Source organism: Gorilla gorilla, chromosome 21 (genome assembly GCF_029281585.2).
Source record: "Gorilla gorilla gorilla isolate KB3781 chromosome 21, NHGRI_mGorGor1-v2.1_pri, whole genome shotgun sequence".
Taxonomy (NCBI): Eukaryota; Metazoa; Chordata; class Mammalia; order Primates; family Hominidae; genus Gorilla; species Gorilla gorilla.
The window spans coordinates 29,986,139-30,011,431 of NC_073245.2; the positions used below are offsets into that span (position 1 = coordinate 29,986,139).

Genomic DNA, 25,293 nt, shown 5'->3' on the forward strand with positions numbered 1-25,293 from the left:
TCAGTTATTGTCCAGGCCCAGGTGAAGTCACAGCCACCTCCTCTGTAGAGTCAAAGCGTACGAATTAAATGCATCCCTGTTTTTAAAAGAGCCAAGTGAGAGCACTGGTAATCACTCCTCGTGGGCGGCCCTGTATGGTTTACAAAGCACTTTGATGTACAGAATCCCTTTTAATCCTCCGAATGCCTTGGGAGGCTCCATTTATTGCCCTCACTTCTATAGATGAAGAAACCAAAGGCGTAGCAAGGTCAAGCCAAGATGCAAGCGCGACTGACACGGTCCCTTGGCAGGCCTTGTCTATACTTCTGGTGGCAGGGAATTACCGCTGCCTTCCAGTTGGTTTTATGTGGTGGGAAGGTGACCTCAGAGGTGAAGGCACATCACACCAGAGGGTACTGCTGTCTGCATGACTCATGACTGAAATTGTTCTCCCAATCCCCTGACCCAGGCCATGTATGCCAGGTTTCTGCCCTGTAAAATTAAAGATTCCCTTCTTTCCATACTCTGTTCTTTGGAAGCAAGTCACTTAGCACTGCCCACACTCAAGGGATAGAGTAGAATTAAGCTCCACCTCCCAGAAGCGGGAGGATCTACATAAATTATTTGGAATTCTTCCATAAGGGAGATTGGTCTCTTCTTCCCTGCTTTCATTTTTCCTGGCCTTTTACTAAAAGACACTGAAATCAGGCTGATGGATTCCCTACATCAAATATCACACAGATGTAGCCCATACTTTTGCAGACTAGCTTTCCTTGAAGCCCACCAAAATGAGCAGAAACTGAAGTGGATCAAAGCCCCAGTGCTTGTTATCCTTATTTCGGCCCCTTTCCTTGCTGGGCTAATGGGATCTTCCTTAAAATCATACCGTGTCCTTCAGTATTTATTATTTATGAGCCAAAGTGTGCATGGCCGACAATACTTAAAACCAACCCAGGTTACAGGACATCCCTGCAGAGTGACAGGGTGCCCCACACCTGCCTGCCCCATGCCTGGGCGGTGATTTCATTGCTAGAGTTACACGCCTGTATTCTGCAGGGTAAAGAGAAGAAACATAATTCCATGTCTTCTCCCAAAGGAAGAATTTTCTGTTAAACTTCACACTTTTGGAGTGTGTGCTGCATGAGGGCCTCATGCTGGGGACTTCAGGTGACACTAGACTGCAGGAACCCCAGTGTGGTTTTCAGAGGGCTTCCCCTCAAAGAGAGAAGACTAATTGACTCTATGTCAGGGCGGAGACAACAAAGAAAGCAGCATGCTTACGAGGCGTCAGATGCATACAATTGCTCCTGGTGGAGACGCCACCCAGTCCTCCCAGCAACCACCCCGGGAAGCTGTGCGTGGCCCTATTTTACAGATGAGGAAGCTGAGGCTGGGAAAGGTCATCTTCTTTGACGGTCAGAAACCAGAAAGCTACCCATTCAGACTTGGCATCTGACCTGAGTGCCTCTGCAACCCCAGGTGGCCTGCCATTTTTTTGCGTAGTTTGTAATAGAGGATTAGCAAAATGCTGTCATGGTGGCCCTGGTGTCATATTTTCAAGATCCTGCCTTCCACCCTCCTCAGCCACCAGCTCTGCTCACATAAGATAGAGAAGTTTCTTGGCTGAAAGTCAGGGGCGAGTGGTGGCTCAGAGGAAGGGCTCAGGCAGGTTTGAAGCCCTGACTCTGCTGTTCCTGACTTGTGGGTGCTTGGTCATATTTCTTAATATCTCTGTGCCTCAGTTGCCTCAAATGTAACACGGTGTTGTGGATGCCATTGTGCTCTGCCCACTGACACTTGCTTACCAGTCTGACGTCCAGCTTCCAGCACCTGTGACACTTTGCATGAGGCTTTCACCAGAGCTCTGGCCCAGGGTGGGCTAGAAAGCCTGGGGAATTGATGCCCATCCACCTCCAGGAGCAGCCTCAACCAGGGACTGAAGGGAGCATGTGTATCCATAACCCAGCTGCCTCTCCTCCAGGGGGACCAACTCGAAGGCACGTTCAACGTCACCTCTTGGAGCTCCCCAGCAGGGCTGAGATCCACCTGCCAGTGGTGATAACTGGCTTAATAAAGCAAACTATATTGGCTGCCTTCTCTCCCCAGTCAGTGCTTCCTGGGATCACTTCCCAAATTTAACCACTCACTCTCAAATCCTTGTCTCAGGAGTGGCTTCTGAGAGAATCCAAACTAAGACAAATGGGGATTATGCACCCATTTTAGTCAAAGAATTGTTTAAATACCTGTAAAGTGCTTAGTAGACATACTGAGCTTTCACTCAATGTTAGTTCTGATCCTTAATCCAATAATACAGCCAAAGGAGAATATGTTAGCACGTAAAAAAAGAAAGCATCAAGTTGTTTTGCCCTTTTTGTACCAAGAGAGGTCTACGTGCCATCTCCTGACTTGTCGGAAATAGAAGTTACCTGGTTTGCATTTCTTCTCCACCATCTGGGAAAGTCACCTGACTTCCAAGCTTCATGGCCATCTGTAAAATGAATGACAGAATGACAGTAGTCCCAGCATCATAGGGCTGAAGTGAGGGTTAATGAGGTAATACATATAATATTAGAATAGGAAGTGCTCAAATAAATGCCCAATAAATGTTAACAATTATAAATGTTTACATTTTCACAATTTGACTTCCCTACAAAAAAAAGGCCCATATCTTGTTATCAAACATTAGCTTCTATTTCTACTACTTTACCTTTTAAAAAAAAAATCAGAATGCTAGAACTAGAATAAGCTAAGAGGTCACATGATCTAAACTCATGGATTTTTAAATTTTAAATGTGTTTATGTATTTAGGAAGTACGCATGCAGAATTCTAACATGCATATGTTGCGTAGTGATGAAGTCTGGGCTTCTGGTATACCCATCACCTGAATAATGAACATTGTAACCCAATAGGTAATTTTTCAACCCTCACCTCCCTCCCACCCTAACCTCATGTTGTATCTTTGTCAAGTAACTTTAGGTTGTAACCTGTACATTTTATTATTATTATTATTATTATACTTCTAGGGTACATGTGTGCAACGTGCAGGTTTTTTACATATGTATACATGTGCCGTGTTGGTTTGCTGCACCCATTAACTCATCATTTACATTAGGTATTTCTCCTAATGCTATCCCTCCCCCCTCCCCCAACCCAACAACAGGCCCCCATGAAGCTGGAAACCATCATTCTGAGCAAACTGTCGCAAGGACAGAAAACCAAACACTGCATGTTCTCACTCATAGGTGGGAATTGAACAATGAGAACACTTGGACACAGGGCGGGGGACATCACACACCTGTACATTTTTAATACAATCATGTGTTGTTTAACTACAGGGATACATCTGAGAAGTGCACTGTTAGAGAATTTTGTTGTTGTGGGAGCATCATAGAGTACTTACACAAAGCTAGATGGCATAGCCTACTACATACCTAGGCTATATGTTATATCCTGCTGCTTCTAGGCTACAAACCTGGGCAGCATGTGACATACTGAATAGTGTAGGCAACTGTAACACAATGCTAAGTATCTATATATCTAAACACGTCTAAACACAGGAAAGAAACAGTAAAAATACGGTATCAGAATCTTATGGGGCCAGGCATGGTGGCTCATACCTGTAATCCCAGCACTTTGCGAGGCTGAGGTGGGTGGATCACCTGAGGTCAGGAGTTCAAGACCAGCCTGGCCAACATGGTGAAACCCCATCTCTACTAAAAATACAAAAGTTAGCTGGGTGTGGTGGTGCATGCATGTAATCCCAGCTACTCAGGATGCTGAGGCAGGAGAATCACTTAAACCTGGGAGATGGAGGTTGCAGTGAGCCAAAATTGTGCCACTGCACTCCAGCCGGGGTGACAGAGCGAGACTCTGTCTCAAAAAAATAAATAAATAAAAAATAAATAAGAATCTTATGGGACCACCCTGGCATATGTGGTTCATCTTTGACCAAAACACGTCATTATGAAGCATGTGATTATATTACATGGTTTAGACTCTGGATGTGGTTAGATTCCCTGGAGAATATTCATTTTTACTTTGTGTTGTTTGAACAATCACCAACTCAGTTAGGTTCAGACTGCTGGCTCTGTCTTGCCTTCCGTGGACAATGATTCTGATGGCCATCCAGACAGTGGCAGTGAGAGGGGAAGGGACTTGGCCTCCCCACGGCTCCCAGGGCTCTTTCTAACACAAGCAATTTCTCCAGTCTTCAGCTTTGCCTCTCAGAGTCTCACTGCCTTCCGGCCAGCAGCAGAAATGCAGAAAGTGTACAAACAAAGCCACTGCATTCCTGGTCTTGTGATGTTTCCTTGTCTATCTCCAGCCTCTGGAATCCATCCAATAGGTGGTCAGCATGAAGGAAAGGGTCAAGGTTTCTGTGTCTCTTCCTTAATGGAGGAGTGAATCAATTCTTGGAGAAGTAATAAGAGTGAATCACTTCTTGTCTAGAAGCCAACACATTGAATACTTCCTATAAATTATTACATTAAGTGACATTTAGTCAAGGAAAGCCAGCAATTGCTATGGCCTCTACCACTTTCCTCTTATGGATTATTTTGGGGCCAGTTGATATAATCTTGATAAATATTTTCAGAAAACTTGTTTCCAGTTTTGATCATTTAGAAACATTTAGTTTCTAAAGTTCAATATGTTGTGGTTCAAACGATTTTTTACTATTTGCTTGTTACTAGAAAAATAGAAAAGAAATGAGAGAGGCTGGGCATGGTGTCTTACGCCTATAATCCCAGTGCTTTGGGAGGCTGAGGTGGGAGGATCCCTTGAGACCAGGAGTTCGAGGCCAACCTGGGCAACATAGTGAGACCCCCACCATCTCAACAACAGCAACAACAAAAAGACCTTAATGAGCTTTAAAAGCATATACTCACCTTACTCATCTGTAAAGGTTTCAGGTGTTTGTTTTGCACGCATGCTTGTGGATGAATACAGTTGACATTACTCCAAGAACTCAGGAAACATTTTATGAGTTCAAGTCCTGGCTCCCCCTCTTGATAGCTGCATGACAAAGATGTCCTTGGGTTTCAGTTTCCTCATCTGTGAAATGAAAACATAGTAGGCCTCCCTGGATGGAGTTTGTCTGAGGATTTGAAGATCCAGTGCAGGTAAAGTGGCTAGAATAGTGTCATTGTTCTGAAAGTTTAAAAGATTTTGTTTTTTTGTCCAGGAATTAACGATTAATGCAAAAAGAGATCGTAGAAAAAAACGGAGAGTAGTAATTTATGAGAAATGTGACCAATTTGTTCTTTCCTCTTTTGTCTGAGGTGGTTCATGTTATGAAAGATCGTCTGTTCCTTGGGTTCCTCAAATCCTTTTTCCTTCTCGCTTTATGAGCAGAAGCTTGCTTTTCCTATTGGAGAGAGCCAGCTGGATCGTGGGTCCCTCTTTTCATTCAGGCTCTTGTCCCCTACTCTTTATGTTTATTAAGGATTTGGGGAGGGTGGGGAGGAGGAGTGGGGTAAACCTCTGAAAAAAAAATGCAGGGACCAGTTTCCTTATTTTTAAATTATGGTCTTTAAAGAAAAATGTCCTAAAATCTACCACTAGCAATTACTTTTTCATTTTATTTTCAGAAAACGGGCTACTCCCTTGGCAATTGGTCCTAGGTTTCAACCCTCCTAAGAGATTTCCACAGCCCCTTTTATACCCAAGGGTGGAATTCCCCTCGAAGGCCAGCACCCCTCCCTGGCAGCAAGGATGAGTTGCTCAAGGGAGCCTGTCCAACTTGCTAGTAACTACTTTTCTGATGTCATCATTCCCCAGGAGCAGCTGCGAGCCTTTTGGGGATGATTTGTATTAACACTCTGGCCCAGAGGTGACCGGGCTCACTCTGATGATAACAGTTGCCCGTGGGGTTCAAGGTGAAAATCTCATCCAGGTCTTTAGTTGTTTTCTGTTTCTCTGATTCATATACATTTATTGAGGTTTAACTTACATCCATAAAGTGTGTAAATCTTAAGTACTCGGCTCACCAGAATTTTACACACATGCACACCCATGTAGACACAGTCCGGATCCAGATCCAGAACATCTCTAATCCCTGGTGTCCTGTCCTGGCCCAGATCCTCCCCAAGGGGGACTGCCATCATGACTTCTGTCCCACAGGTTAGTTTTGCCTGCTTTTGAACTTCATATAAAAGAAATGCTGTAGGAGATACTCTTGTGTCTGGGTTCTTTCACACAGCCTTGTGTTCATGAGATGCATCCATGTTGTTCTGGAGCAGTAATGTGAGCTTTTTCATTGAATAAATACATTCCATTGTCTGAATTTCATTGTAGTATTCCATTGAATGAATATATCCAATGTATTCATTTCTGTCCAAATGGGCCTTTGGGTTATTTCCAACTTGGGGCTATTATAAATAACATTACTATGGACATTCATGTACGTTTCTAATTAATGACTGACATGGCCTTTGTCCTCCCGTGGTGACCCTATTTTAACCAAGTAGTGGTCACTTACAACCATGAATGTAGCTTTCAGAATGTTTGGATGAGAGGAATAAACTGGCGAGTATTTATAAAGTGACTTGAACTTTACAATTAAAAGATTATTTACTTTGAAAAGCTGTATAAATGGTTATTTAAAATAGTTGTGTGGCTTCTATCAAGCCATTAGTCATCTCTGAGCCTCAGTTTCCCCATCTGTTAAATGGACATAATATTAGTATTGTGCAAAAATAATAGAATTATTGCAAGGATTAGATGATAGTGAAGTAAAGCACTTAGATGGAGGCTGGCCCATCTGAGCACTCAATATTAATTTCTGTTATTAATTTTTTATCATGATGATATAAGGTAAAGTCAAAGATGCTATAAAGTTGCACGAGCTTATTAACACAAAGCAACCAATGTAAACCAAGTAATTTGTTTTAATGCCAGATGTGAATAAGTTGTTCTGCTTTTTTTCCTACTTTATAACCTCCTTCGCATCAACCTTGATTTCTATAGTTATATAAACCTTTGTATTTAAACAAAGAGATCTCCTGGATAAGATGGAAGAGGAGAAAGAAAAAAACAACTTGGGCTGGGGAATCTGATGATTGTGGGGTCAGCATTAACTTTTGGCCTCAGTTTTAACCTTGGGGGACTGTTTTCATTGTTTGTACCTCTGGGTTAGATTTATCTTTGTCCCTGGCCTTCTAATAATAGGTAATCATTTGAATTCAATAAGATCTGATCCAGCGTCAGGAATTCCAAAGGCCAGAGAGACAACTCAACTATTTCTTTTGCTTTTTCTTTTGAGACAGAGTCTCATTCTGTCACTCAGGCTGGAGTGCAGTGGCAGGATCTCGGCTCACTGCAACCTTTGCCTCCAGGGTTCAAGAGATTCTCATGCCTCAGCCTCCAGAGTAGTTGGGATTACAGGTGTGCGCCACAACGCCAAGCTAATTTTTTGTATTTTTGGTAGTGATGGGATTTCGCTATGTTGGCCAGGCTGGTCTTGAACCCCTGGCCTCAAGTGATCTGCCCACCCCAGCCTCCCAAAGTGCTGGGATTACAGTCATGAGCCGCCATGCCTGGCCTAACTTAACTATTTCTGATCTTATATGTAAGTGGACCCATTGGCTTCCCAAATGGAATAAAATTAAGGTGTCATCATTTTATGCGTAGATGCTGCAGCAGAACCCAAGGGGCTTAGATGAGAATGTGCAAATGTGTGAGATCAAAAAGCTGCTATTGACAAAGCAGAGGAGTTATTTATTATATAAATAGCCTTCAGCCCGCATCTCTGGATTTATGGTACTGGTCATTTTAGTATTAGCCAAGAAAGCTACTCCACTGGGCGACCATTCAATGAAGGAGGGAAGAATAACGCCTCCCACACCCAAAGGTGTTTCCTAACTCGGAACAGAAATACATTTCACACATTTTTAACTTTTAATTTTGAAATCATTTCAGATTTCCAGGAAAGTTGCAAAAATAGCATAAAGAAATATCTACCCTTCACTCAGATTCCCAAATGTTAGCACTTTGCCACATCTGCCTCATTCTTCTTTCTCTCTCTTCACACACACACACACACACACACACACACACGCACACACGCACACACACAGATACATGCACGTACACATACATGCACACAAATACGTGCACACACCCTGTCTCTCATTTTTTCTGAACCATTTAAGTTGCAAACATTATATCCCTTTACCCCTAAATACTTCAATGCATATTTCCTAAAAACAAGGCTATTCTGTTTAATAACTACAGAATAATTATCAGACCTAGAAAATTAACACTGATGCCTTGTTAGCACTATTACCTTATCTGCAGGCTGTATTCGATGCCCCACTAATGTCCTTTATAGCAAATGAAGAATTTTTTAGTCCAGAATCTGATCCAAGATCACATACTATATTTAGGTGGGTCTATTTCCTCAGAAAACATTCTTTTTTTTTTTTTTTTTTTTGAGATGGAGTATCACTCTGTCGCCCAGGTTGGAGTGCAGTGGCACAATCTTGGCTCACTGCAACCTCTGCCTCTTGGGTTCAAACAATTCTCCTGCCTCAGCCTCCCCAGTAGCTGGGACTACAAGCGTGCACCACCATGCCCAGCTATTTTTTTTTGTATTTTTAGTAGAGATGGGGTTTCACTATGTTGATCAGGCTGGTCTCCAACTCTTGACCTCAAATGATCTGCCTGCCTCAGCCTCCCAAAGTGCTGGGATTACAGATGTGAGCCACCACGCCTGGCCCTCAGAAAATATTCTAAGAGATGTTGAATGCTTATTATTAGAAAATCCTTCCTTTAAGATAACATCTTTGCTCTCCTGTTAATTGGATGACCAGTTGAAAGACTAGGTCAAAAGAATGTCTTCTAGCATATTTGCCTGTACTTACAGGGATAGGGCATGAAAGTAATTAAAACAAATATATTTCATTGTATTGATTATATGCAAGTTAGACATCATTGGGGAAGATTAGGTCTTCCTGGCTTTTCAGAAAAAAATGTTAACATGTGAGTTATGGCGCTGCTTGGTGTTGTCTGTTGGTTGGGTGTTAAGGTGTACAATTTGTGTGCCTGCAACCAATGCATAGAGTTGCAGATGTCCATTGTAAGAAAACAGATGTTGCATTTCTTCTTTCTTCAGACGATGGTCATAGTAGCTACACTTTCTTTGGCAGATGTGGTGCTGGAAAAAGCCATGCACAAGTGCATCTTGAAGCCCCTCAAGGGGCACGTGGAGGCCATGCTGAAGGACTTTCACATGGCCGATGGCTCATGGAAGCAACTCAAGGAGAACCTGCAGCTTGTGCGGCAGAGGAATCCGCAGGAGCTGGGGGTCTTCGCCCCGACCCCTGATTTTGTGGATGTGGAGAAAATCAAAGTCAAGTTCATGACCATGCAGAAGATGTATTCGCCGGAAAAGAAGGTCATGCTGCTGCTGCGGGTCTGCAAGCTCATTTACACGGTCATGGAGAACAACTCAGGTGAGGCCGCTGGAAGCCCAGGCTTCGTGCCGCTTCCCTCCCGGGCCAGGGACAGGCCTCTCTCCTGTCAGGCTTTCTGATTCCCAATTTCTCCTCCCTTTGGTCTCTTGATTTCACCAAGTGGCTTACAGAACTACAAGTGATTCTCTGATATCCGGCACATTAGTCACATGCAACGGATTAAAATGTAAGCAGATGAGGGCAACAAGATTTTTGTACCAGGCCGATTTAATTAAAGATTTAGTTCAGAGTATGGTTACAAATTCAGTCTCTGGAGTCTGAGTTCAGATCTTCCCTCCGGGAAGAAGAAAATTAACTGAGGGACTTTGGCCCCCTTAATCAACTTGCACGCTGTAGTTTTCTGCGTCTTTAGCCGGATGTCACCGTTTCTTTCATAAGGTGGGGATTAGCTGAGACAGCCCACACATAGCCCCAAGTGCAATGGAAATATCAGTGATTATCATTACAACATTTTGGCCAATGAGGGTTTGTGTCAATGACCTATAGTATGTGAAAGAAACGCTGAACATTCAGTTATAATGAGGCCTCATTAGAGCCGCTTCATTGGCTAGCCCTTCTTTGCTACAAGCTGAAGCAATATAATTGAAATTCACCGAAGAGTTACAATCTTGGAAAGCCAGCCCTCGGATTTAGCCTTGTTGCTTCCTGTAGATGCAGGGGTAACCATGAATCATGGATAGTAATGGAGCCCTGCATTGTCCCAGGTCTTCAGTAAGCTTCTTGTAATTCCGAGGACGATTACGAACTTTTCTTCTGAGTGAAATTGCTTAATGGAGAAGCAGCAGAGAGAAAACACAGGCTCTATTAACCACTGCTTGAGTAGACAGGAATGTGTGTGCACTTTGGGAATTGTTGAGTGAAGATGTTAAAATATGAGCTCCTGGGCCTGGTAATGATAGCAAGTGAACATCACCTCACAAGTTTGCAAGCATATTTCACATATAGGAAACATATTTTCTGTAGTTCACAGTTATTTATAAAAATTCCCCAAATAATATCTGAATATCTGAATTCCCCAAATAATTCAGAAGGATTATGCTCTTCTGAAGCACAGTTCCTCAACACACACACTAAAGACATTAATGTAGACAGGATAATTCTTGTTTTGGGGGCTGCCCTGCTTCCTGTAGGAAGTTTAGCAGCATCCCAGATGTCATCTGCATCCCCACCCTCCAGTTATGTCAATGAAAAATGTCTTCAGACAGTGCCAAATGTCCCCTGGGGCACAAAATCATCTCCAGTTGAGAACCACTGATGTAAAGAAAACTAGAAGTAAACACTAACATTTTTTGCCATATATTTCTATTAATCAATGTGTATATTCAACATGTACTGAATTGGCACATTTAAAGAAATTAACTGTGTGCTCACATTAAATACAGAGCAAAGTTAGCTTATTCCTGGTTTGAGTTTGACCTTGTCATTATGTTTGTAAATAATGTGCACAGCAAGAAAGAGGAAGTAAGACACAAAGAATTAGCATAAGTAAATATTTTGTAAGCATTTTATAATATTGTTTGCTGAAAGTTAAAATATTTTAACGAGTATTCTGTTCTATCACATACTTTTATACAAATTATAAAAGTAGGGAGAAAATCTGTAATGTGTTCATTGGTTCATAGACATTCATTCTGAAACTGTAAGGGCTGGTCTCTAACATTAGCAGCTGGGAGGGTCAGAGGCTACATAGGATTCCAGAAACACCCACCTCTGTTTATAAATAGCACAGTTCCCCAGAGTGACTTCTTGCTGTCTAATAAAAGCAGCAAGAAGGATGTGAAAGAAAGAAAAGTTGGTAAAAATATTCCATCTCCTTCTCTTCCTACTCTCAGGGAGGATGTATGGCGCTGATGACTTCTTGCCAGTCCTGACCTATGTCATAGCCCAGTGTGACATGCTTGAATTGGACACTGAAATCGAGTACATGATGGAGCTCCTAGACCCATCGCTGTTACATGGAGAAGGTAACTGCTTTTGAGAAAAGTTGAAGGAACTGGGTGCTATTTTTTTCATTTTTTATAATTGAGACGAAATTCATGTCACATAACATTAATCATTTTACAGTGAATAATTCAGTGGCATTTAGTATATTCACAATGTCATGCATTCTACACCTTTATTTAGTGTCAAACTATTTTCCTCACCCTAAAATAAAATTCTGCACCCATGAAGCAGTTACTTGGGTGCTTTTTTGACATCTTAAGTGTTAACTGAATTTTTTATTAATTTAAAAGAGTGTACTAACCTTTTTCTGATTGCAAAAGTAATACACACTCGTGGTAGAAAATTTGGGAAAGTCAGGAAAAACACAAAGAAAAAATATAACCCCATCTTAACTATACTTCACTAAGATCGCTTAATGGCAATAAAAAAATACATTCAGTAGAATAAATGCCATTTTTTTGGAAGAAATGGTTTCTTTGGCTCCAGGAGGAAATTATAAACTTTTGTTGAGGATATTTCCATTGCCAGAAAAATAACCTGCTCTTATATTAGTGAAATGGATAAAAGCTTGGCTTTGTTTTTATTTTGTAAAATTTCGTTTTCAAGGTGAAAACAGTATTAATTTTTTTCCAGTTTTTTTTAAGTATCTTCATTTTTATAGTAAAAATACAGGGGTGTGGAATCTGTGCAGTTTGCTCTCAATTTACGTTGGCATTCGGGTTCCTTCTCCTTGTGTCTGCCTAACCCCAACATGTCTTAGCAGAAATTCCTTCTCCTTACACATAGCTTAGGTATTTTACATGGAAATGATTAGGATGTTTGGCACAGTAGTGCACAGCCTTGAAACGCAGAAGTAACTGGGACTCTATGTGAGCTTATCTTTTCAAAGGAGAACAAATCAGGGCCTGTGCACTGTGAATCCTCTTAATCCATTTTTATATATCCAGATAAAAGCCCAGACAAGCCCTGAGGGGGGATTGTTACGGTTTTGTTTTTTTTTTCCCGTGAGTTTCAGTCTGGGCTTGAGTAGAAAGGTCCATCTCTGACAGGATTCCCTAAGGAATGAGTCATCCCAGCACTTTCCCTGGAGGGAATGAAATGCATTTTTACCACCCCCAGAATGTGCCCGCTTAGTCTCCTCAGTCCTGTAATGTGAATTCACCAGGCCTTACTTTTCCTGTCGGAGGGACCGCCCTCCTTGGAGCCCGATTATGCCCTTCCCACGTGACCATGGGTAGTGCTGACTCAGGATGGGGGATGAATATCTCTCCTCCCGTACCCGATCCCAGGCAGGTATGAATGGGCCTCTTTCATGCTTTCACCCTTTAGCCTCTTCTGTCCCCTTATTAATATTCCTAACCATGGAACCAGACACTCCCCGACGAGCCTCCAAGGCCCTCCCTGGAGCTTTTCTTGCCTGCTCTGCCCTGGGATTAGACAGGACAAGGCCAAACATGTGGTTTTGCCCAGGGACCAAGAGAAGCATGTTAGTCTACATGGCATGCTTTCCTTCCTTCCACTGTAATGTTTGTTATTAATACAGTTTGGGGTTTGGTTATTCTTTTTCGAGCTTCAATCATGTTTAATCCTAGTAATATAAGTATGTAGAGCTCTTAGGGCTTTGGGGAAAAAGACACGCCGGTTTCACTTAGAAAGTCGATTCTGTTGCTGACAATGTGCACTCAGGACAAACATTGCTTGTATCTTGTGGCTCAAGGATAGAAACAGCTACTTCCTGCCCCTTTCCCAGATTGGCCCAGGGCAAGGTCCTGTGTTGATGACTAATGGACAGGTGGCTGTCATCTCCTCCACGAATCCCACAAGAAAGACAAGGGCACAGCTAGTGAGGATACAAAAGCTGCTGGTGAGCTCGCACTTAAATAGAGCCTGCTTCCACTTAACCATGTCTGGGGCTTCTTGGCTGCCTTCCTTGGGAAGTAGGCGGCCCAGTTGGGTTGGCTGTGATCACAGACCAGGCCTGCACAGCATCGAACTGAAGCTATGCAGCCTGGGAGGAAGAGGCTACGGAGCAGTGGCAAAAATACAGATTGGACTTTTCCGTGCCTGCCCAAAGTCCTCTTTGGTTTGCGGGGTAGCAGCCACGTCTGTTTTCCGCTGTTTAAGCAGGTATTCTCATTTACCAAAAAGGCGTCATAGAATCCCTTAGAAGTGCACAGCTCTTGTGGTAGGGTTATAGTCTTGCTGAAATTTAAAACCTTCTCTAATTGCATCCACATGTTTCAAAGTGTGGTCAATTTTGTGCTTCCAGCATTTGAGTTTTCTCCTTAGTGTCCTGAACAGATGAGAGCTAGGGAGTCTAAAATTTGAAGTCCAAAGGAGCCCCCCTCCCCCCCCCACAAAGATTGTAACAGTTCTCCGAGTACTTGCTCAAATCCTGACCCTCCATACAGCCTTTCCTGAATACTTATGTTCATATTGATTTCTCCTGAAATTCTCCATGTAGCATCTGTATTCTGGATTACTGAGTTTCACACACAGTCACATGCTGATTTGTTTGTGGGGCGAATATTTGGTAAAGATCAACAATTCAAAACTCTTAACTAGGGTGATTATACTGTAGGTGGCAAGGTCTGGAAAACCCTTCAGATCACTCTATACACAAAAAGCTTGACATGTGATCAATGGAAAGTGCATGGCTCAGGGTGACCCAGATTATGCTGCAGGAAAAAATAACCTCAAGTCTTCATCTGCAACTGAAAACAAGAAGGGTGTTTTTCTTTCTCGTATTCATGTCCAGCACGAGTTTGCAGGGCGTGCGGCTCCTGATCCACATGGAGGGGACAGTTGCCATCTTGCATATTGCCACTTATTGACCAGAGAGAGGCTTCTGCAGGGTCTCACATGAATAAAGCTAAATACTTTGGCCCTAAAGGTGACACTTCTGCACAAAACTCATTTCGCCAAACTAACTTCTGGTCCCTGCAGGAATAAATTGCCAGTGTCTGTTTTTTTTTTTTTTTTTTTTTTTAAAACACATTCATAAACTTCTGGAGAGTGGGGACTCAGATTCTATTTCTTACAAACCTACTTTCTTCTCTCTAGCTGTGGCTCACAGTAGAGATTCAATGAATATTTTGACAAAGAATGTCTCTAAATCTAAAATATGCAATGCCCAATTAGGGAATTTTTAATAAACATTCAGGGCGACCCCTAGTGGCTCTTCAGCGCGGAGACCGTAAGTTCCTCCCCAGGCACCTAATTATATATTAGGACAAAAACTATGAAGGAATACATACACATCTTACAGTGTCGTCAGCCCTTTTTACACTCCTCAAGAACATAAGAGATCATTCCTAAATACACCATCACAGGAACATCACTTTCCTGTAAATTATTTTATCCTAAATGCCAGATGTTATGTTAGTCCAAAAGGAAGGGGGGTAAGAAAGGGAATCAAGGGAGAGAAATTATTTTTGAAGTATCCACATTTTTGCAAACAGTTCTTTCAAAGTGTATAGTTTACTTAAAATTTAGAAAATACTCATTTCGTTTTTTCCTTTTTACTTTTTTTTAAACCAAATTCTTGTTTATCAGAGATAGAAAATATCAATTTCTAAAAGAAAAAGCCAAGAGCAAATGTTGCCACGAGTCTGGACTGATGGAGGGGATACTGGCCTTGGATCACCTCACACGCCTGACTTTCCCCCCACCTCCCCGTCAGGCCTTAATACCCCAACTACTCCTGGCAAACATTTTTCATAATTGCACTTTAATAATTTTGGCTGGGCATGGTGGCTCATGCCTGTAATCCCAGCACTTTGAGAGGCCGAGACGGGTGGATCAGTTGAGGCCAGGGTTCAAGACCAGCCTGGCCAATATGGTGAAACCCCATCTCTACTAAAAATACAAAAATTAGCCAGGCATGGTGGCGCATGCCTTTAATCCGAGCCACTCAGGAGGCTGAGGTGGGAGCGTCGCTTGAACCTGGGAGGCGGAGGTTGCAGTGAGCTGAGATTGTGCCACTGCACTCCAGCCTTGGTGACAAAGCAAGACTCCGTCTCAAAAACAAACAAACAAACAAACAAAAAAACACTTTAGAGGCTTGGTCAGTCTCACGTACTAGAATGGAAATCCCATCATTGAAAAACAGGAACCTTGTCAGCCTGGCTTGTCTGTGCTCCCCTGGCCCCCCGCCAGGCCTGGGTCGCTCCAGAAATCTCTGTAGGATGGCTGTGTGAAAGGACGGATGGAGGAGTGAGTGCCATGCTCTTGGGTGTGTGCTTCTGTGATCCCACAAGGAAATGCATGTTGAAGAAATACTAAAAATACAAAACATGCCTTCTAACGCTGGCATCCCCTGTTATCACCCGTGAGCGGAGGTTGGCACTGGGAGGACCCACTCTTTCTGCTCTTTTCAGGAGGCTATTACTTGACAAGCGCATATGGAGCACTTTCTCTGATAAAGAATTTCCAAGAAGAACAAGCAGCGCGACTGCTCAGCTCAGAAACCAGAGACACCCTGAGGCAGTGGCACAAACGGAGAACCACCAACCGGACCATCCCCTCTGTGGACGACTTCCAGGTGTGCAGCTGGCCACCCCTTTGCTTCCTTCGTCCTCCAGGAATGCGGAGCTGGCTCACCCAGCACATCCCAGCTCAGAGGTCCCCACTGTGTTGAATTATTTGGCAGGAAAGGGATATCTCAAACCACCCTCTGGCCTTGTTACACTGATCTGTTTCCTTTACATTTATATACGCATGGGATACTTGGCCCAAGTTTTGCTGTCTTTAAGAAAACCAAGTTGAATTAAGGCAGAATCTCTGCCCAGTCAAGCAGACGATAAGTCAAAAAGGAGGAGGAAGCACTTGGCACAGACGTTGGAGATTTTGTTTCATCAGGAAACAGCCGCTGTGTTACGCGATGCAATTGGCCTAGTTTCTCTTTGGGAAGAGGGAGAGGAATAGCGATGTCTCCTTCCCTTTTCTCTCGCCCACTCTCCAAAACAGAAGACCCCAGAATCTTAGCAGCAGCAGCAACAGCTATGGCAGCCGTCCACGGCGCAGAGTGACCAGGCGAGCATCTGAGCGAGTCCTGCTCAGGTTCCCTGGCCAGGGCTTTTCCTGACCGTGAGCTGCTGCTTGGGAATGTGGGACTCCCAATGAGCTTGTTTCTTAGAATGGACAGGTGGGTTAGGGCTATAGAAATCTTTACCCAAGGCCAGGCATCAGGGCTCACACCTGTAATCCCAGCACTTTGGGAGGCCAAGGTGGGCAGATCACCTGAGGTCAGGAGTTCGAGACCAGCCTGGCCAACATGGTGAAACCCTGTCTCTACTAAAAATACAAAAATTAGCTGGGTGTAGTGGCAGGCACCTGTAATCCCAGCTACTTGGGAGGCTGAGGCAGCAGAATCGCTTGAACCCAGGAGATGGAGGTTGCAGTGAGCCGAGATCACGCCACTGCACTCCAGCCTGGGCAACAGAGTGAGACTTAGTCTCAAAAAAGAAACAAAGAAATCCTTACCCAACACAATTCCTGATTTGCTCATTGTCTATGAAATAATGAGTGAGTTGGCAAATGTCTGCAAATAATATTTTGAAGGTTTTAAATTAAATGATAAAACCTGCCTGTGCTTTGTTTCTATGTTCCCCATGATGAGTTTCCAAGCAGGGATGTGGAAAGCAAGACAGATTTGTCTACACATCCAGATTCACCTGCTTTTTTTTTTTTTTTTTAAGACAGAGTCTCATTCTGTCACCCAGGCTGGAGTGCAGTGGTGGCACGATCTCTGCTCACTGCAACCTCCACCTCCCAGGTTCAAACGATTCTCCTGCCTCAGCCTCCGGAGTAGCTGGGACTAAAGGTGCTCACCACCACACCTGGCTAATTTATTTTGTATTTTTAGTAGAGATGGGATTTCACCGTGGTGGCCAGGCTGGACTCAAACTCCTGGCCTCAACTGATCCACCCGCCTCAGCTTCCCAAAATGCTGGGATTACAGGCGTGAGCCACTGCGCCTGGCCATTTTTTTTTTATAAGAGCTCTGAAAATAGAGGGTCAGATAAGATGGCTCACACCTGTAATCCCAGCACCTTAGAGGCTAAGGCAGGAAGATCGCTTGAGGCCAGGAGTTGGAGACCAGCCTTGGCAACAAAGTGAGACTCCATCTCGACAAAACAACAACAACAAAAAATTTTCAAGTTAGCCAGGCGTAGTGGTGCACACCTGTAGTCCCAGCTACTCAGGAGGCTAAAGTGGGAGGATCCGTTGAGCCCAGGAGTTTGAGGCTACAGTGAGCCATGATCACACCACTGCACTCCAGCCTGGGCAGCAGAATGAGACCCTGTATCAAAAACAAACAAAAAAAAAGGCAAGCCCATCTTTGAAAGCCAAGATCAGCTCATTCTTCTCCAAGACTGCAGTATGCTCAGAAATTCCTTCTCGAGCACATAAACCTAAAGAGTGAGAATACACGCGCTGCACTCTCCCCACCCTGTTGCACTAAGAAGGTCCCTGTGCCACTCAGTGCATGCAGACCCCTGGGGTGCCATCCTATAGCCATCCAGGGAGGGGCTGCCTAGGGCAGAACAGAGGAAGTGAGAAAAGTTCATTGTTCCTTTCCCCACCTGCCAACACACCCTCCTCCACCTCTTCACCTGGAGACCCCCAGACACCACAGAGCTGCCTTCTTCTGCAGCCGTCCCCTCCTGCCCTCATTGACCCAGCTCACCTTGGAGGTGCATGCCTTCTCAGAGTGTAACCAAAGAAGGAAATGTTCAGCACTCGGCTCAGGGGTCAAAGCAAAACCTCAGACCCAAAGCTCCATCTGAAACCCCTAAATCAGAGGTCACAGGCACAGAGGTCTTCTCACATGGGAAGAGGTAGTACGTCTTGGTGGTAAAGGCGGTGGGGCTGCATCTGCCACGTCCTAGCTGTGTGGCTTTGGGCAAGTTACTTAGCCTCTCTGTGCCTCAGTTTCTGCACTAGTCAAACAGGGATCATGTAGACCCTGTCTCTTAAAAAAAAAGGTTCAAAGAGTGTCATGTAAATCTGGGCACCTCCCACTAGCTCACCTCTCCTGCAAAGTCACTGGGCTAGCAAAAGTCCCCACTGGAAGCAGATATGAAACATATCTTACATGTGCAGAGCTCACTGTCCTTCCCAAGAGCTTTCCCTTCTGTTATCCCAGGAAACCCTCGTGGTGACCTTGCAGGCACCTGGGCAGAGAGCCCTCCTTCCCTTCACTGCTGAGCAGGGTTGCCAGATTTAGCAGAAAAAAATCTATTTGTTTTCTAGCTGAAACTCAAATTTAACTGGCTGTTCTAGATTTCATCTGATAACTCCACTCTTAAGGAAACAGAAGCAAAGTTATCTGGGGTCACAAAATCTAGGAGAGCCTGATGTGATGCCTGGTCTGGGCTTTGTATCTTGTAAGGCCACAGGTTTATATGTTTCATGATAGCATGTACCTGGCATGATTGCAGCGCCTGAGCCTGCAAACGTCTTTGTTTAATTCCCTGCAGCACCACCTTGCATGTAATCAGCTCCATCTGCAAAGTATTTGGCAAAATCAACATTCTTCTCCTTCTGACTTTTTCCACATTGTGCCCAGAGCCACTAGGAGCCTTGTATTAGATTGAACTACATGAAATCACCATTTGGGGGAGATAAAAAATAGTCAAAAGTCAGCGCATTTTGTGTGTGTGTGTGTGTGTGATTCAACCTAAATGATTGCCCTTGCTTAGGATTTATTTAAAAAGTTGGTCAAAAGTGAACACAAGCCAGGTACAGTGGCATGCACCTGTACACCTAGCTACTCAGGAGGCTGAGGCAGAAGGATCACTTGAGCCCAGTGGTATGAGTCCAGCCTGGAGAATATAGTGAGATCTCATCTCTTAAAATGAAAAGAAGAAAACAAAAAGTGAGCACAGTACGTGCTTTTGTGTCTAGATATTTTAAATGTCTTCCTGCTGACTTCCTTCATACTCTTGTGCTATTTGGTTTAGTTTTCAAGCTGGGAATAAACCCAGCATTGGATGTGGTTCACACTCTTAAGCAGGGGTTTCTTAACCAGACCCTATGAGGGAAATGGAAAGATCAGAACCAGGGCTGCATGGACTTCCTGCTTCTTACAGTTGCAATGAATCATGTAGTCATCCTCGCCACTGTCCAAAGTCAGATCAGCCTCTTTCCTTGCCATTCGAAGCCTCGTGGCCTGACATCGGACATTATGACAGGACAGGGCCTGGAAATGGCTTACAGTTACCCCTCCCCTGGTCCCCCATCATGCTCACTATCTAGTTTTCTCTTCTGACTGTCTCAACATTCCTCTTCCACCTGCAGAATTACCTCCGAGTTGCATTTCAGGAGGTCAACAGTGGTTGCACAGGAAAGACCCTCCTTGTGAGACCTTACATCACCACTGAGGATGTGTGTCAGATCTGCGCTGAGAAGTTCAAGGTGGGGGACCCTGAGGAGTACAGCCTCTTTCTCTTCGTTGACGAGACATGGCAGCAGCTGGCAGAGGACACTTACCCTCAAAAAATCAAGGCGGAGCTGCACAGCCGACCACAGCCCCACATCTTCCACTTTGTCTACAAACGCATCAAAAACGATCCTTATGGCATCATTTTCCAGAACGGGGAAGAAGACCTCACCACCTCCTAGAAGACAGGCGGGACTTCCCAGTGGTGCATCCAAAGGGGAGCTGGAAGCCTTGCCTTCCCGCTTCTACATGCTTGAGCTTGAAAAGCAGTCACCTCCTCGGGGACCCCTCAGTGTAGTGACTAAGCCATCCACAGGCCAACTCCGCCAAGGGCAACTTTAGCCACGCGAGGTAGCTGAGGTTCGTGAAACAGTAGGATTCTCTTTTGGCAATGGAGAATTGCATCTGATGGTTCAAGTGTCCTGAGATTGTTTGCTACCTACCCCCAGTCAGGTTCTAGGTTGGCTTACAGGTATGTATATGTGCAGAAGAAACACTTAAGATACAAGTTCTTTTGAATTCAACAGCAGATGCTTGCGATGCAGTGCGTCAGGTGATTCTCACTCCTGTGGATGGCTTCATCCCTTCCTTCCTTCCTTTCTTTTTCCTTTTTTTTTTTTTTTTTTTTACAAAGAGCCTTCATGTTTTTATATATTTCATAGAAATTTTTATAGCAGTTGCAGGTAAACTGTCAGGATTGGTTTTAAAATATTTTTGTAACTTTAAAATATTCTATAATTATGCATGTGATTTTAACATTTAATATTCAAAAATAAATCTCTTGCTGGATTTGAGAGTATTGCATTTTTAAAGTCTCTCTTCTGTAACTGGATGTTTTGGCAACTTTGTGGGGAGAGACTGCTGGATTTCTTAAAGCAACGTATTCCTGACACTGGCCACAGAATGCCTTTGGAAATCGGATGTACTGTTCTCTTGTTCACGTTTAGTGGTGTTTTGCTGTTTTGTTTTTTAAACAAATGATGCTGAGAATAAGGAGAGAAATGAATGTAGAGAGAGGTAGAGAGAGAAATATGAACTCTAACAAAGGACTGAGGAGTGCAGTCTGCTGGTTCAGGCTCTTCAAAAGATGTAGAAAAAGAGACAGAAGGAACCACCTATGCTTAAAATACTGTAAATATGCAATGAGGTTTGGCAAAATTTATTCCATGTGTGATTTGCTTGTAGAAACAATTTTGAAAGCCCCTTGAGGAAAATAAAAATCAAGAAGAACACTTTTCTCCCTTTTCCATACAAATTAAAACTTAACAGCATCAAATTATTGGGACCAGAAACCAAGTAATGTATAATGTGGCTTTTGTTGAGTTAAATAAGATGCTATATAATGGAGAAGAATTTGAAAATGCACAAAAAAATCAATCTACATTATCAGAACCTGCAGTGAAATTAAACTTATGTTAAATAAAACCAGTTTGCAGGTGCACAAACTATGAGGGTCTTGTATCCATGTAACACAGGTAGTTACAAAAACATGTTATTGTACTGTGTAAAGATGCATAGTCATCTAATTTGGTTGGCTTTGTACCTTGTACCTTTTTTAGTCTTGGCTTTTGTTGAACTAGAACCCTCAGCACATACTGTGTTGTACTTTTGTAAATGATTTTTTAAATGGAATTTTGCACATAATACATTGTAATACTGTATGATAATCATGTGTGAAAATAATTTTTGAAATATCCTTTGGCTGTTTTTTTTTTCTTTAGAGTAAGAATATATTCATGCACCATGCAGTGTCATGGACAGATGAAATCCGAGCCAGGGTTTGTGGTTAGACAATGTATCGTGGGGGTGAGCAGAAAAGCTCACATTTCTCAGAAGCTCCTCCTGATATGGGGCAAAAGTTAAGGAGCAGAAGGAAAAGATCATCCTCCCACCTGAAAGTGTTTTCATTGTTATCTAGTGCTGTACTTGGCTCAGTGGGACTTAGAGCAAATCACAGGTAATTTGAACCCGGAGTTAGCTGGGGCCCTGCAGACAGCCCCACCCTGTCCTCACGTAACCTCTGCAATGCCCTGGGTGACAGTTCAGTGCTGTTGCAAAATTGATAGCGCAGAGGCTTGGACTCCTCGCTGCCATACTCCCCATGCTTGGAATGGTGCCTGGCATATATTAATAGTAAGTGCTCAATAAATCCTTGCTGGCTGAAGGAAGGAAAACATGAGTTTAGAAGGGTTTCTAACTCATCAGTGGGAGAGATCCGTAAAGATCAGAATGAGAACTGAATGGGCTGCCTGCTTTTGATATTTACAACGGACCAAAAGATGACAGCTCAATCCATATGGTTGTCCTCCCAACTCTTCAAACTAAGATCATCATGCTTTGTTGATTTAAAGCAGGTCACAGCCTCTGGATGCGAGGCAGCCTTGCAGCCTTCGGCGGGACGAGAGCAGACTCAGAAGAGGAAAAGGTAGCGTGGGCAGAAAGCAACATCACGAGACGGTCCCTGGTTTTGTCATTGGGCAATGTTTCCCCGTTAAAATTACAACACAACATGTGCCTCCACTTTTTCCCCCACGCAGGCATTTCTCACTTCTCAAATTGCCAGGAAACAGACTTGGGTGAAGGTTGGAGGGAATAAGAGGAGAGTAAAAATATACATGCTGGGTGGAGGAAGAGGAGAACGCATTTCCAAATTTAAAAATACATTATAGCTGAGGTGGGAGGATCGCTTGATCCCAGGAGTTTGAGGGTGCGGGGAGCTATGATCGCGCCACTGCGTTGCAGCCTGGACAACAGAGCAACCCTGTCTTCCCCCTACAAAAAAGTAAAAATAAGAACATATTATAAAAGTTGAATGCTGGCCAAAGGAAGGGATTTTTTTTTTTTATGTTTCATGCGCTGCCAAATACTTTCACTCTAGTACCACCCCCACACCCCCGGGACACAGAATAGAAATAGAAACTGTTGAGGTAGTTCATATTATGTGGAAGTTACAACTTCAGATCTATAAGAAAATACAAAGGACAGGAAACCCAGCTATGAATGCTTCCATTCACAAATGCGGTTCCGTCCTCACTGGGCAGCTGTTACCTTCATCTTCTTTAAGACACTTGAAATGGGGGAGCACTCCAATCTTTAACGCCTGCTATATCTGAGTATTTCCTTTGAGTGCACACATTAGAACTACTAAAGCCAGCCCTCACTTCTCACTGCTGGGGAATGGGGGTGGTCAGATCCTGCCACCTGTGAAGAGGGGCTCAGAACCTGAGGACCACGGGTGGCCAGGGAGGAGCTCCTAGACGGCCTTTACCTCTGTAACCAGCCTTCGGTTTCCTGGGGGAAATATCACTACACATAATTAGCTCCATTGCTTCCCTTTCTTCCCATTTCCCCACCATGATTCTGTGGGCTGGGTTTTCCCTCACGTAGTAGGTTTGAGAGTGCTCTTAACTCTATTCCAAGCCTCCTTGCCAAAAAGCAGGCTCTGATCCTTTTCACAGTTTGTTTCTGCAGTTCCAACCAGAGGCTCAAAAAGTGTGAACCCGGCCCCACTGCAAACATTGCCCGCCCACACTATCTGTCACCAAGACCCAGTGTCCGCTGTTCCATTTGAATAGGTGGCTCTCAGCTTTGGCTGTCAGCTTGAAGTCACCCGGAGCCTTTTAAAACTCCCAATGCCCCAGCTGCCCAGACCATCAGAATCTCTGCAGAGGCGACCCAGCCAGCCATATTTATTTTAAACTTCCAAGGTGCTTCTGCTGTGGAAACTACTAGTTTAGATCAAAATGTGGATTTTAATATAAAAACACACCTGCGAGAAGTAACACCTTTGCCTAACCAAGGCCACTGACACCTAACCAAGCATGCATTCTCAACCTGATTTGGCTGGCAGAGGGCCATGGAACATGTACTTCTAGCCTGGTGCTATCCCGTAGAAATACAAAGCAAGCCACATAATAGGTAATGTTACATTTACTAGTGGCCACATTTTTAAAAATCAAGAAGAAATAGGTAGAATCAATTTTAGTAATTTTATTTAGCTCATGATATCTCAAATATATTTCAACAACCAATCAATTAAAAATATTAAAGAGGCATTTTACGTTCTTTTATTTTTTATATTGTCTTCAAAGTCTTGTGTGCATTTTGCACCTACAGCACATCTCATTTCACACTGGCCACATCTCAAATAACCAATAGCCACATGTGGCTGGTGGCTACCATATTGGAGAGTGCAGTTCTAGCATATCAACTAGGGATGATCTTAAAAGTTAAAAAAAAAAACGGTATGTGTATATAAAATAAAACACATTCACAGGTTACATCTACAAAGGAACAGACACATGCATCCTGTCAAATGTATGTACCTATTACTAGCCAAGGATGAAAATAGCATCTTGCCTCTTCAGGCACTGCTGTAAGGCAAACATAAATTGATCCATGCAAAGTGCTTAGAACATCCAGGCACCACACCACAAGCACTGTTAAATGTTACTTATTGTGATTATTAGATAATCGACTGCTTTGGCATTTCACCCCTACTGTTTATTTCTGCTTACCCATTCATGCTATTATCTGCTGGCAAGTTTCTTGTGAAACAGAAGAAAGGCAGTAATGGGTATCAAAGGTTTAAGAAAAATGTATTGGGGCGGGTTGCTCAATGTAGGAAGATCAAACATAAAGTGAATACTAGTCATTAATTTTATTTTATTTATTTATTCATTTATTTTTGAGACAGAGTCTCACTCTGTCGCCCAGGCTGGAGTGCAGTGGCACGATCTCGGCTCACTGCAAGCTCCGCCTCCCAGGTTCATGCCATTCTCCTGCCTCAGCCTCCCGAGTAGCTGGGACTGCAGGTGCCCGCCACCATGCCCGGCTAATTTTTTATATTTTTAGTAGAGATGGTGTTTCACCGTGTTAGCCAGGATGGTCTTGATCTCCTGACCTCGTGATCCACCCGCCTTGGCCTCCCAAAGTGCTGGGATTACAGGCGTGAGCCACCGCACCTGGCCTAACTTTATTGTTGTTACTGCTGATGGTGGTGATGGCGGTGATGGTGGTGTGTGCGTGTGAGTTGGGAGTAGCTCATTTTCCCAGTATTCAATGCTGGTCAAGAGCATCATCAGGGCCCATAGCAAGGGGTGACTTTCGCCAAGAAGGGAGAAGGGAACAAGGGAGGTTGCAAAGACGTCTTGCTAGCTTCCCAGTCATGGGCAGAGCGAAATCCTAAGAGGAACCATCTCTGCCTGCACAAGAGTCTAAAATAGTATTTCCCAAAAAGGAATTATTATTTAAGTAAAAGCGTAGTTATAGTCAGTGATTATTTTAACAAGTTTCCTCCACCTTTTTCCCCTTTTACTTTATTATATTCACAAATTTATATGTCCATTTATATCATTTAACAGGACTATTGTTTAAAACATGGTGCTTTACCAAGAAGAATACAGAGGTTGACGTGATTAATTCTCTTTATTTCTGATGTGCGTGCTTCC

At 43.5% G+C, this 25,293-nt stretch overlaps 1 protein-coding gene across 6 annotated transcripts in view; it reads left to right on the plus strand.

Annotated features, from left to right (window-relative positions):
* The window catches only part of RIN2 (Ras and Rab interactor 2), a 246,307-nt gene extending 224,768 nt beyond the window's left edge, over positions 1–21,539 (plus strand). For all 6 annotated transcript variants that reach the window (XM_055372352.2, XM_055372353.2, XM_031004947.3 and 3 more), the window contains 4 exons: positions 9,127–9,432; positions 11,286–11,417; positions 15,777–15,940; positions 19,702–21,539. In XM_055372352.2, coding sequence (XP_055228327.2) covers positions 9,127–9,432; positions 11,286–11,417; positions 15,777–15,940; positions 19,702–20,025 — 926 coding nt within the window. In that variant the 3' untranslated portion in view covers positions 20,026–21,539. The remainder of the gene's footprint in view (positions 1–9,126; positions 9,433–11,285; positions 11,418–15,776; positions 15,941–19,701) is intronic.
* Positions 21,540–25,293: the final 3,754 nt, after the last annotated feature.